We start from the raw sequence: 14,121 nt of genomic DNA, 5'->3' as shown, positions 1-14,121 counted from the left end.
AAATATTTTATTCACCGAAAATGAAAAATATTTTTGTATTGGAAAGGAATTTTTTTAAAAAAATTATACGGAAACATTTTTATTGGGAAATATTATGAGCTCCCACGTCTGAGAACCACAAAAACCTATAGCTAGGTTTGGCCTCTGTTGAGAAGTGCCTCTTCCAGCTCATGGAAGAATTTAAAGTGACCAGCCAGAGAAATAGTTAGGTTTGGCCTCTGTTGAGAACAGCCTCTTCTCGGAAATGCTCAAGTGATTTCGAACCTGTATTGTGGTATCAATGGTTAGGCTCGCCCCAATAATGACGAACTAGTTCATCTCTTCACCAATATTGTTTTAAAGAAAAAAATATAGCTATATATGAGTTTCCTAGTGCATACAAACCGTGTATCATTACTGTTCGGGTCATCCAATGGCCTTGAGATCCACATCTAACTAAAGTCGTTTTTTTTTTTTTTTAGTTTCATATGGCCGAAGCTCGATCATGCTTCCAACATATGTGGAAGCAACTCTGCTTTCTGTCGGGCCAGGTTCGATGTTTTTCACCATCCTTCCCCTCGAGTTTTCACTGTGACTTGCCTTCCCCTATATATCCTTACACATATGCCAGAAAACTAGAAAATGAGGCACGACAAGGGACATTGCAATGAATGGAGCACTAGTCTACTACATTAACATGTTCCGCATGTATGACAATCAATTGACGTCATTTTCCAGGAAAAGTAACTGCTACCACAAAACATTTGTATAGAAAGCACACGCACTCAGCCCCCCAATCGTATTCTTGGGGATGAGTGGGGGAAGAATTGATATATATAGTGAAAAGAGAACCAAAACTTCGTCGACAACGTTTTCAAATGAGCAGGGCGGGGAGCCGGGTATTGGCCTGCCTGGCCCCAAACAGTCTTCTGCAGGCCTTCAACTGCCTCGCCATCTGCCTGTAAGTCCCAGCCCCGGCCACAGAGATTGCCAGCATCATCCTCCTCCTGAGGTTCCTCAACCGGTTTCCAATCTTCACCTTCACCTTCGAGAACCTCATCTTCGAGAAGGAAGGCCGTATCCTCCGGGAGTTGATGTAGTCAGCCTCCTCCATGGACTTGTAGATCAAGAACTGAGCCCTCCTATGGATTGCCTCTTCTGGGTCTTCCTTGTCAATCTTGGTATAGCCAAATGAACTGCTGTAACTGCCTTGTCTTTTGAAGAGAGACATCTTTTATCTTCCCTCCTTTCTTTGTCTTTTCTTTTTTCTTTCTTTTTTTTTTTTGGGGTAAATTTCTATTGGGAAGATTGGGATTTGAGGATGTGACGGAATGGGAATGAAATCAAGTTGAATTTATAGGCAGGCCCTATGAATGTGTGGGGGAGGGGTTGTCACATTGGATCCCAAGAGGAAGGGAAGGAGGAAGGGTCATGTGGTAATAAAGACAGTGCCATGTGGTCTATTGTATTGGGAAAAAAATAATAATGGAGGAAACTTATGGAAGTCAGATGGCATGGCATCTGACATCATATGGGCTTGCTGAGGTGTTGTTTAATACAATTGGTCTAATTAATTAGCCATCCTTTTGGAGGATGATGTTATCTAATATATACATATACTTTTCGATGTACATCTCGATACGTAGAAGTCCAACGAATCTCTATTTAATTCAATCTCTTATTGATGTGTTCCACCACGCAATGGTATAATTGAACCAGGTAAATACATATCAAACAATAGAAATCTTACGCTTATAATTCGGAGACAATTGAGGATCTTTTTCTTCTTGACAATAAAGAAGACCGAAGCACCTGCTCGAATTGACTAGATCAAATAATGCAACCATGTATACTATCAATAGAACTAATTCTCTTCTTAGTTAATGATAGAAATTGGAAGGTCCAAGTAGATTGTGACAGTCTACTTGCAACAACAATACGTTGAGCTGGCCAATGGCAAAAATAAAAATATTATGTTTGTTTATCTATTCATTCATTTCATGTTATACTGACAAATTATCAAGAAGAGCTGTTTCTTTTGAACACACAGCAGCATAAATTTGGCCGGATCCACCCGGCAAGTAAATTTATAAATGATGATTTTGGAGACCCGAAGAAATTATATTAGACCTCAAAAGGTCAAACGGGCAAAGAAAAAGAAAAGAAGAAAAGGACATAAGAGGCTGCCCCAATGTGTGTAAAACAGACCAAAAGTATTTCCACCGCCAATCTTTAAACAGTTGTTAATCATTATATGTTTATTATTGCATGATTAATATTACTATCATTTTTTAATTACTCGAATATTCAGATTCATCAAACTAACCACGGGGCACCACTTGCTCACGGATTAGTAAGTTCAACCATATAATTCATGTCATTAGTTGGTTCATTTCAAGTCATTCAACACTATTCTCATAAGAAAGTCTTCTGAACGTAAAAAATCGACAATCGAGATAATTTTACCTCTTGATGAAATGTTTTAACAAATATTTGGATTAATGTGGATCACTGGACTTTCAATATGGCAATACCTTCAGTGCATGCAATTTCACCGTAACTAGAATTTGAATTTTTACTAAGGAAGTCCAATCATTTGAGCAGCAGACTAATCACGTTAAATATAGGTTGCTGTTGTTACCCTGTGAAAATATATAATTCTTTTCTAAGTTCTTAACGAGTGAATATATAAAAACGAGTCAAGACCCAATATAAATTTCTCATTTTAACCCAATAGGATTAGGATGATGATTAAGGAGTGTAACTTCTTGGAGAAGCTCAAGTTCAAGTCACCTCAAGAATTATGCAATAAAATACTTCTTATTGGATCACCTGCATGCCTTGTGTGACCGAACTAACATGTTTCGTGGACTTGCAAAGTGTTCACGTGAATCGTGAGGATTATAAATAAAGCTCGAAACCCTCGTTATCAAAATAATAATAATAATAATCCCATTTTTATTGTGTGTCCTGTTTCAAGGGTGCGGAGTACTTTGATTGTCTAACTATTAATTTAATGCAGCTAAAGTTAAACAAAAGCAATCAATCAAAATCAATAAAGACTTTTTAAACAAACAAGAATATGTAGAAAAACGGCTGTTAATGACTGACAGCCGGGGCTATTCCATGAGGAGTCGTAGTGTCATGCGCAGCCGCCGACTGCTTTCCGGCTTAACCTCAACACTTAATACCCAAACCAATATATATATATATATATATATATATATATATAGATAAAATATTGATTGGTTAATTGATTATGAGACGCCACTTTACTGGAAAAGTGAAGCAATTTTTGAAGAAATGTTAGGTTTGATATGTCAAAACTCTCGCGTTGTATATGACCATTAAAGAAAATTATACAATAATATAGACAAGACAATCAATCCCCGTGAACAACTGTAGCTGGTTTGAATTCAAACCTTTGAATTTCCAACTACCCTCATAAGCAGCCGATCATCCGACCCGACCACAATACAACAGCGGCACCGAATCAGCACCCATTTTCATATTCAGCATTATCTTGTATATAATTTTCAACAATGAAATCTTATTTAGTGATCGACATCTTTTTTAAGCCTAACATGAATAGTTTGTCTGACTGAGCTAAGACTCAAAATGAAGTGTCAAGCATGGGTAAGTTTTTTTTTCCGTTTGATAACAAGAGTATGCACTTCAATCGATTGATCCCACAGCCAATTAAGCACGTCGCAAGCTCATGATACAGACAGCTCATTATACAGAAAATACGCAAATTTCGAACATCCCCTTCTTTGTTGGCTAATTTTGAAATAGGCAGTGATCCTTTAGGCAATTCTGTCTTGCATTTAATTTATCCACTTCGAGACGACCTCTTTATATCGATGGTATGGTCCATAAATTCAAACCATGGTCGAGACTTCCACTACCTGCCATGCCTAACTGCCCAGTAGAGATTCAGTTTTCAAGAATCCAATCATCCGCTCTGATTGGAGATTGAAGAGCTCCAATTGGAATGTATACAATAAAGAACAAAGATGTAAATAAATGACGACGAGGAACATGTGATAAGAACACTGGCCATCAGGAAAGCAATAGCATAAGAAAAGAGCAGTACAGCCACATTGGTCGATATCAGGTCAAAGATAAGTATCTTTATGTCGAGTGCGGACTCGTGCACATCCTCAACAAGACTAAAAAAGAGAATCTTAAGTATGCATTCCGGACAAAGGATCCATAATAAGGGGACAAAAAGGGCAGCAGCGCCACCAAACACCACACAATGCCAGTACCATGACTCAGCATATCCTGGCAGCAAAAGCTCAGCAAGGAGCCGACTCAACTGTAACCAACCTGCTGCTGCTGTGGTGGCTGCTGCTGTGGAGGTGGCTGCTGCTGATAATTCGGGTATCCTCCTCCATAGCCTCCGTAGTACATGTTCGCATCCTGAGGAGCTGCAGCAGCGGCAGCAGCAGCAGCATACCCGTAGTTCTCGTAACCAGGCGTATAACCATAGTATCCCCCATTCCATTGGCTCTGATCTTGCTGAGGCTGAAAAGCACAAGGAAACCAAGAAAAATATAGTCAGATCCAATGCGAATGCAACTCATGCAACAAATGTGAGGTTCAGTCTTTGTTATAGAGTTTATCAGATGAACTGACCTGTTTGTTTGAAGGACTTCGGCCCCACGAGAGTCTAATGCTTTGTCCACCCAATTGGGTCCCATTTAGCATCCGCATCGCTTCCTCCGCGCAGCTTCTGATATATCAAAACATTGGGATTCATAATTAGACATCCATAATTCATTTTGGTTTAAGTCGAAACAAAGAAATTTTAACATGGGAGAGGGCCGTTTAAGATAATTTAACAAACTTGATCACCTGTCAGCAAATTGAACAAATCCACATCGCTTCCCAGGTGGAATCTTCACTGTCACTATCTCCCCATATTGGCCAAAAACTTGCCTCAAGTGATCATCATTAACATTAAGATCCAAACCACCCACAAATACCTGCAAGGAAAATTCTTGAATACTACATATTTCCAACTCACAGAACCCATTTATTGTCAAATATAAGGAAGCCCTTACGGTTTTATTATTAGGATCAGTCTCAACTTGAGAGGCCTGGGTACTCTGATATGAAGCTGTGCAAGAAAGTAGAACTCATGAAGAATAGAACAAATGAATTGATAGCACCTCCCAGCAGCAAGAAAGATTCTAGGTGCCAGTAGCCCGAGAGGTTATAATCTCTTCCTCAAGAAACAAAGCATCACATAAATTAAAACCAAAAACACTTGCTTAAGACACTGACTTTTAAATGCTAAGTTCAAGCGTGTGCTCAATATGTTTCCCAATTGTTGAGCTTTAAGAAACCTCTTAGGCTCAGAACATGAGTACTTCAACCTTCTTTATATATATTAGGTTTCCCATTGAGAATGAAAGAAAGCACTAAGCAAACAACACCATCACAATCCAAAGGAACTGCAAATACAGTTATTTACGTCAAAGAGAAAAGTTCCATGCATTTTATATTGTAGTCTGACCACCTACCGTTGAAAATGGTATTAATTCCATAAGACTCAGAACAAGTAGGAGGAGGATTTCTTGAGAACATAGACAATCCATATTTCCTTCCATCAAAGTTACAAAAACTGATCAAGGAAGTTATTCGAGTTAGCTTTTTCATTTTCTTTCCCAAAATCATATAAATGGAAAACAAGTCCACAGACAAGTACCAAAACTTCAAATGGCATAGCCTAGAACTTTTGCAATAAAATCCTGATGGGATATGATATATTGACATAGCTGCATTAGAGAACGAGGAAACAGACGTAGCACATAAATCAGCAATCCCAGAGAACCTTCCCAACAACAGGACTGACACTTGAGTGAGAATGTTACGGTACATTCAAAACCTAAATAACCACCTAGACATAGTTTGGAGTACATATCCATGGAGAAATCTAACCACCTAGACATAGTTTGGAGTACATATCCATGGAGAAATCTAACCACCTAGACATAGTTTGGAGTACATATCCATGGAGAAACCTAAAGGAGTGATAACATAGACCACCACTAGAATAACAGAAGCACGGGGGACTGATATATCAACACTGACGCCTTGATAAAGAGAACTTCCCCATACTCGAAAATAAGTAAAATATAAATAAATAAATAAATGGAGGGAGCTTCCTCGCAGAGATTTAAAACAACTCTTCTGTCCAAACTTTAGATGATGAGAAATTCTTAAGCAGCGAAAGAAATTTAACTAAGCTGGTAGCCTTAAAAATAACTGGAAATAACGAAATGTAAAAGAATCTGACTGGCTGATAAATGGATAAACTGAAGAATAAGCTGAAACTGTAGCGGAATGACTGCTACATGAAACTCAAATGAACAATACATAAACAGGAAGACTGACCTAAGCGAGGCCACACCCTAAAAGGGTAACCGTTTCATCTGAAATCAGTTCCAGGCCCCTATATGATAGAGCCTCTCGACAGCCTGCTTTGAGACAATAGGAGTTCTATAAGTTTTGGAAGCTTAAATTTTTCAAGTGTATTTACTGATCCCAAAAGTTAAACTGGAAAGTAACTCTGCAAATAGCTGCCCGTCTTCAAGAATATGACCGAAAGAAAATTACGCCCAGCACCATCCTCATCAACTAGGGGAAGAATAACAGTGATAAAACCCTTACCATCTTAAGCATACAGAACAGAAAAAGAAAAATGACAATCTTATAACACAAAAATTTCAGTAATGGACCATCAAGAGTGTCAAAACACATCACTACGACAAAAAAAGGTACCTTTTGTATTGTATTGCTGCCCCGTTGCAGCCTTCTTATTTGTGGCAAGTCCAATTCTCATTGGCCTTGTTGAAAGGAAGACTCCATTCATCTCGCTCATAGCTCGAACTTGTTCACTCTCATCCGTAAACTTAACAAAACCATAACCCTTGGTGCGCCCAGTGAGCCTGTCCATGACTACTTTTGCACCCTTAACTGAAGGATAGCGACCTCGGAACATCTCCTGAAGCATGTAATCTGTAACATCTGAAGCTAAGTCCCCAACAAATATCGTGTAGTCGGGGGAGTCATCCGTGCGCTTCTCCCCAGCACTAGCCCAGTTCAGTCGGAAGCTCTGCCCTCCATGGGGCATGATGGTCCCATTTAATGTCTGTAATACTCTTTCAGCTGCAGCACGGGTATAGAACTCGATAAACCCGTAACCTTCTGACTGCATGGTGTGCTTGCTCCGAATAACTTTTAGAGAGGCCACCTAAATGAGCAAAGTTCCAAAAAGGTAAAAAGATTAGATTTTTACTAAGCTTCCATTTCTGCCAATTAGACACGGAGAATTCGCAAGCCTAATAAGTTTTCAAGTTTGCTAAGATATGGTTTTTCACCAAAGATGTCAGCTTCCTCTGCAATTCAATCAATTTATTTTGCACCGCTGACCAGCATCATGCTCAAAAGAAAATGGATTCTAAACCATAGCAGAACTAAGGCGAGAAAGAATCGATCTCTGCAAACAAGAGCCATCGCAAAATGGTATAGAAGTACAACCCACTTCTGACTCCAATTCTAACAAAAGGAATATACATGCCAGACGAACTTAATCATCAAGACAATAAGAGAGTAGAGAACCTTCAGAGCATAGACTACTGAAATACATAAAACAATTACAAACACAAGGGCAGGCAATATTCGACATGACCCATGCAGATAAAGACAAGAGATATCAAATAGATGCACAAAAAAACAAAAACAAAAATGGTTGTCTTTTGATAGATCAATTACATATCATCGTGATAATTGAGCAGAAGAAAAGTCCTTTTATCTTTACTATATCAAACAGGACTCGCGTCATAAACATCAATCAATGAATCGACAAGCACGAAATCGAATAAGAGGAAGAGGAGGAAAGGCGATGGCTTGGACCTCTCCGGTGGAAGCGAAGCAGCTGGCCAGATAGTTCTCGTCCATCCAGTACTGGAGGTCACCGATCCAGAGGGTCCGGACCTCTTCGGCCTGACCCAGCTGGGCGGCAGAGAGAGAGGACGAGGTCGCTGGAGGAGGCTGAACCTGAGCCTGCTGCTGTTGGGGGGGCCACATCTGAGGGGCCTGTTGGGGGGGCATCATCATGTAAGGGTGAGGGGCCTGCTGCTGCTGCTGCTGCTGGTATTGCTGGTATTGGGCAAGAGACGGCTGCTGCTGCTGCTGGTGGGGTTCCATCGGCGGCGGTGGCGCCATGCCTGTCCCAGCGGGCTGCATCTTTCCTCGATAGGTAATAACACGAGAGGGAAAGAAAGAAAACCCTAGAAAAGGAAAAGCTTAGCTGCAGAGAGAGAGAGAGAGAGAGGGGGGGGGGGGGCCGAGGTGGAGGCAAAGTAAGATTTTTGAGGTCTTATATATTTGATAAATAAATACGTTAATATATTACGGAGTTGGATGGATGTATGGATGGATTGGTGATAAGGTGCTGAAGATGAAGAAGGGTAGGCTGGGAAAATGAGAAGCGTGGCGTGGCCTGGCGACAGTAATCTTAAACGCTGCCTGCTATCCTTCCTCGGATGTGTACCGACGTGGTCCGATGTTGCAACTTGCAATGGCGGTGGCGAGTTAATACCCTTGAGATAGGCAAAAAAAAAAAAATTGGTTTGAGTAAATATATGTAAGTAAACCTTACTTCCCCATCGTTTCGACAGCCCCGTAATAAAAAATTATTAATTACACCATATAATACAATTTTCAATTATTTTTCACGAGACAATAGCCTTATTTGGTTTTCACAAATCGATTTTAACTTTAATTTTAACTCTACTTTACTTAATTCTATTTATCTTCAATTCAACAATACAATCATTACTTTTTATAAATTATTCATTATTATTTTTACAATTCAACAATACAATTATTACTTTCTCTCAACTAATCATTACATTCTCTTAATTATTCGTTACTTTTTCTAAAATTCAACAATATAATCATTTTTTTCTCTCAATTATTTCTTACATTTTTACATTTTTCTCATAATTCAATAATACGATCATTATAACCCAATTAAAATCAAAACTCAACTCTACTTAACTCTAAAATCAAACACAACAGGCGATTTATTAAAAATGAATTTGCTTTCTTTTTTCCTTTTGCACTATATAACACGAAGTTAACTTTCTGTATGTTAACTTTCTGTAAAATTGTGGGCCGAAAGTTGGTGTGAGTGACACCTAATTTTGACCACCTATAAAGCGTGTCATTCTTGAGGGACCATATTAAATAAATTAAATAAAAATTAAATTAAATTAAAGAAAAAGAATATGTCAAGCCTGCTCACCCCCTGCCCTCGACGAATGTCACTGGCAGGTCAGAGCCCATTGGCTAGGGGTGGCCAGCGAGGAGAGCTCCACCTCTCCGCCAAATAACTTTGAATTTCTTTTAATTTCATTTTTATTATTATTTTATTTAATTTGTTTGATCCCACAGGTTATAATTGTGGGTAACATATCTGACTTTCTTTGTTTTCCCAATTATAATCTTACTCAATTCAACTCTATTTTCATTCAATTTAACAACACAATCATTATTTTTTTTTATTTTCTTTAATTTAATAATAAATTCTCTCACATAATTTTTTAATCATTTTAATTAATTTTTTAATAATAAATTTATCATCTATTTTAACATCTATATATACATATCAATTTTTAATAATAATTTTTTATCTACTTTCACATCTACATATATATATATATATTCTCACACATCAATATATTTATTAACAATTACAATCATCGCACAAAATCAAATTGAATTTGATCATTCTCCAGCTTGAAAACCAAATGCGGGCTAAATAATTGTGTGACGTCAACTTTCCGTCATATTTTTCACGAAAAGTTGTCGTTATATTGTATTGTGTAAAATTAGTAAAGATGATGCAATGAGGCAATTGTTTATGAGAATTTTTCACGAGGCAGCATTGTTAACTTTAAAGAGAATTTGAGAATTGCTTAAGAAAACTTAGAATTATAGAACATTTATCTCATACTATTATTTAAAAATCTGATTTTGTAATTGCTCCCTTACTTATAGGATGTAGTTGAGAAGTAAAAGATACTTCTTATTCTTAGTTTAAATAGGATACAATTTTGTTGGGTGAGAAGATTGTAGTAAATCTTACTCTCTCAATTTTGGGAGAAAATACGCCCTAGCTCTCTTATATAGGGAGAAGATCCTAAAACTAACTAACATAATCCAGGAAATTTTCCTAATCTAATATTTCTATTTATAAAAATTCAATTTCCTAAATTTAAGTACAGAAGAAATATAATAATATTTTCTCTTTTTTAGACTGGGCCTTCAAGATATTTTACGTGATATTTCATTCGAATAGAATCTCCGAACTTCCCGAAATAAATCGAGATCACAAAATTTGGGCATCTGATTTTGAGCTCTTCTCTATTAGTGCTGCAACTTCAACATCCAGTGCTATGGCATCATTTGATTCGCTCAACCTGCTCTCTGCCCACGCTACAATATCTTTTATAATGCTACGACATCAGCTGATCCAAATCTAAGCTATATGGGCAAGTGTTGAATCATATAATTCATTCCTATTTGAATAAGAAATTACGTGATGAATCTAGGAACTTTATGAATCCACGTAATAAATTTAGAAATTTCATGAAACCATGTGTAAGACAATCCACATCAACTCGCCAAGTAATCATTCAACAACAAAACGAATGGATGATAATAGTCGTGATAGATTTAAAACCAAAGTCAAATCTCATGATTTTATGATTTTTTTTAAGTACATACTAAATATGATAATTTTAGATAGTCCTGTAATTTTGCATTATATTTACATGTAATTGAAATAGAATAGGCAAAATTTTCAATCAAAATAGAAGAAAAAAATATTAGGAAAAAAAAAAGGTATATGATCTTTATTGAACAGAGAGAGCTTTACATAGAGCAACAATAGAGAGCACAAGCAAAGCAGGGATCGTGAGGGAAAGGCCTCGGTGACGATTGCAAGCTCGAAGAGGTGGGTGGATTGTTCTTCATGAGAGAGCTGCAGCAGAAAAATGAAGAACGAAGAAAAAGAAGCAAAAAAAAAAGGACACTACCAAATTAGTCCTTGACTTTCAAAAAGAGTCTCATTTGCGTCTTGAGTGAATTTTTGTACCACTTTGACCCTTGAGTGAAGACTAATACATCAATTTAGCCCTTCCGTCAACCTTAAGTCAAAACTTGAACGGAAACGTCCGACGTGGCATTTTTAATTGTTTCCCCCAATGACGTTGTCTAATTTTATTGTTTCTCTCCAACTCTCTCTCTCTCTCTCCCCCCCTTAAGTTATTTAATTTAAATTCCTTTTTTTTCTAACATCTCCCTTCTCTCTCCTTTCTTTTCTTGTCTAGGTAGATGTTCCCAAAGGCATTTGAATCCCTAACCGCCAAATCGACCCTCAAATTGATATTCTGATCAGCCTAAATCAATAATCCCTACATTCTAGCATTCTGATTACTCATAATTACTTGCAATTTGGTTCAATGGTGAAGACGGGATCTGCTGATTGTAATGGTGGGATCGATTTTAACCATCATCGACGCAACATGCACAATGAAGGTGTGGATTCCAGTTGGAGTGGGTCGAGCATGGGGAATGGAAGGAACAAAGCGGAATGGTTTTGTGGCTATGGGCGACAGACCTCCCTGCTGACCTTAAAGACTCCTAAGTACTTTGGTAGAAAATTCATTTGTTGCCCATTTTATCAGGTAACTTTATCAACATAATTGACTTTGATTTTATTGTGAAACGTGTATTTGATGTTTCTGATACTTAATTTTGGTATGAATGTGATCGATGAAGAACAAGTTAATCACATGTGGACATTTCATCTGGTTTGATGAGTTCTCTAATATAAAAGTGGGTGGCAATGAGAGTGGAGATAGAACATGTCTGTTGCAGGTTAAAAACACAGGAAATGGACAAAACACTGTAATGATAGTTGATCAGTGGTTATTACCAAGTTAAAGAGAAAAAATTTGAAGTACCAAAAGAGAGCGAAGAGGCTTTGTTGAGGACTTTGTTGGCATTGGTGCTTATTGGAGTTGACTTTGAAGTTTGGATGGTTTTTTTTTTCTTATATATGATAAGCGTTTGTACTTTAGCATATGGATGCTTTTGTAAATAATGGTGAACCTCTGGACTTTTGCAATGTAAGGAAACTCATGAACTTAGTAATGAAGAATAACAATGTTTTTCGGTCAATCTTCTTTATGTTGCGTTTGATCAGATTACATCCAAGTAATCGAGCATTATAAGTTACTAAATATTGAACAACTGAAAAAGCATAACAATATACCATATAGATAACCTGATTAATTGTCATGGTTACATTCATTCCTTCCCAAAAGAACACGTTATTCACTATCCTACATATAACATATACCAAATCCAAAATGTATTTGGATTTGATATTTGTTATACAAAAGTATACTCATTCCCGTAACGCTAACCATTCCATATATGCATTCTACATTCTAACTTAACTGTCCAATCCACCTTCCCAAAATAACCACTGCCTTTCCATCTATATAAAAAGGAAATCATTTCCAAAAGCTAGCTTAACTACCTGCTTTTCATCATCAACCCAGGTTGTTCCTATACTTCAAATCCCTTTTTGTACACAAAATGAAAACCACTATGAACAAATTCAAATTTGTTCTAAAAAAAATACAAAATACTTGGAGGGTCAACACTCCATTATTGTCCTGGATGAGGCATTTGGTTGAGATTGCAATATACAAAAAACCTCCGAGTAGTCCTATGGCCAGCAGCTTCCATTGTATGTGATGAGAGTTCTGCTCGTTATCCCATTTTGATAAACTAACCACTTGATAGATTAGAAGCTGCAATTGGTAATCTGAATGGAGTGGCCTTCAATCATTTCCCTCTTCCTTATCCTCCTAGATGTCCCAATGTTGGCCTTATCACATGTCGAAATCTCCATTGTACATAACCATGGATTAAATCAGTACATTGAATATCACCTAAATGAAATACTACACACTAAATTAGTACAAAGTAAACATACATACCTGTGAAGATGAACCTACCATTAGGCACCAGTGGAAATGAAGATTAACCTGCCATTTGATTAGGCACCAACGGAGCTAAAGATAGTCTTGCACTTATCATGTACATTGACACCTATTGGACAGTTAGCATTCACATAAACAAAAGCAACATGAAGCAAAGTGTAAAGTAAAGTCAATTGTGGGGCACTTGTCCTAAAACATTTGACAGTTGAGGTGGCATGAGTAGAGTTGATGCATTCCTCATTTGATGAGGCAACACTTATTTGAGAATCAACAATCAATATCGTGCAAATTGAACAACAAATTTAAGCTTATTAGGGCATTTACCTTACTTGAAACATGTAGAGTTGGCATGACTGATCCGGAGGCATAATCCACCTGCAGTGCCAACTAATTAATACTGAAAAATGACAAACAAGTTTATCAATCTAAGGTTACAAGTTAGACAAGCATGTACCCGTGCTAGAAAATTTACCACATGATATGACAAAAATAGTTGTGGTATCAACAGTGGAGCAGAGTTTTGAGACACATTCAGTTCCTCAGCTTGGACAGTTGGTGCAACACTTGAAGTAGACCCATTGTTTCCTCCACCTTGAATATTTGCAGCATTTGGGTCCACTTGGTCTATCCTACCAGAATTTTTTCCAACTTTCTTTGCCTTGTTGTTAGATCCACTAGGGCATTGCTTGTCTTTCTTGTGTGACAACTTATACCACAATTTGAATAGGTTGGAAGACCTAATCACATCCTTTTGCACGACACATGGTTCTCACACTCTATGCATCAGACTGTTTAAATCGAACATCCCTTCCCAAGCTGATATTGTACTCCCTTATGGCATACTTGAAGACATCTAATGAATGAAACTTTATCCCAAGTTCTATATTCACGGAACTAAACTAAGCTCCTTTATCAAACACTGGGTACTTTACACCCTTATCAACACTATCATCTTCATCGTCATTAAGAGACACTAATTCCTCTATATGATAACCATCAAATTCCCATGTTTCCTCCATCTGAACATGTGCTTCTTCATCTACAA

General features: G+C 37.5%; 2 protein-coding genes across 2 annotated transcripts; both read right to left on the bottom strand.

Moving 5' to 3' along the window:
- Positions 1–636: 636 nt before the first annotated feature.
- Positions 637–1,478, bottom strand: LOC116207311. Its single transcript, XM_031540218.1, has one exon. It carries the CDS (start codon positions 1,208–1,210, stop codon positions 854–856), a length of 357 nt encoding a protein of 118 aa, XP_031396078.1. The 5' UTR covers positions 1,211–1,478; the 3' UTR covers positions 637–853.
- Positions 1,479–4,021: 2,543 nt separating this feature from the next.
- LOC116207811 (polyadenylate-binding protein RBP45B-like) lies at positions 4,022–8,360 on the bottom strand. The gene is made up of 6 exons (XM_031540906.1): positions 7,906–8,360; positions 6,772–7,243; positions 5,049–5,104; positions 4,840–4,970; positions 4,621–4,717; positions 4,022–4,509 (listed from the first exon to the last, which is right to left on the bottom strand). Exons 1-6 carry the CDS (start codon positions 8,236–8,238, stop codon positions 4,297–4,299), a joined length of 1,302 nt encoding a protein of 433 aa, XP_031396766.1. The 5' UTR covers positions 8,239–8,360; the 3' UTR covers positions 4,022–4,296.
- Positions 8,361–14,121: the final 5,761 nt, after the last annotated feature.

The sequence above is a fragment of the Punica granatum genome, chromosome 5, assembly GCF_007655135.1.
Source record: "Punica granatum isolate Tunisia-2019 chromosome 5, ASM765513v2, whole genome shotgun sequence".
Taxonomy (NCBI): Eukaryota; Viridiplantae; Streptophyta; class Magnoliopsida; order Myrtales; family Lythraceae; genus Punica; species Punica granatum.
Note: the sequence above shows the minus strand (reverse complement) of the source record. Positions and strands in the feature narration are given on the sequence as shown.

Excerpts from the sequence above, each read along its gene's own strand:
- LOC116207311 (XM_031540218.1), bottom strand. The coding sequence starts at position 1,210 with ATGTCTCTCTTCAAAAGACAAGGCAGTTACAGCAGTTCATTTGGCTAT.
- LOC116207811 (XM_031540906.1), bottom strand. The coding sequence starts at position 8,238 with ATGCAGCCCGCTGGGACAGGCATGGCGCCACCGCCGCCGATGGAACCC. Across the intron at positions 5,105-6,771 it reads GCAGCAATACAATACAAAAG|CTTCATATCAGAGTACCCAG; the intron begins GTACCTTTTTTT and ends TTTCTTGCACAG. Across the intron at positions 4,971-5,048 it reads CTGATCCTAATAATAAAACC|GTATTTGTGGGTGGTTTGGA; the intron begins GTAAGGGCTTCC and ends TTTTCCTTGCAG.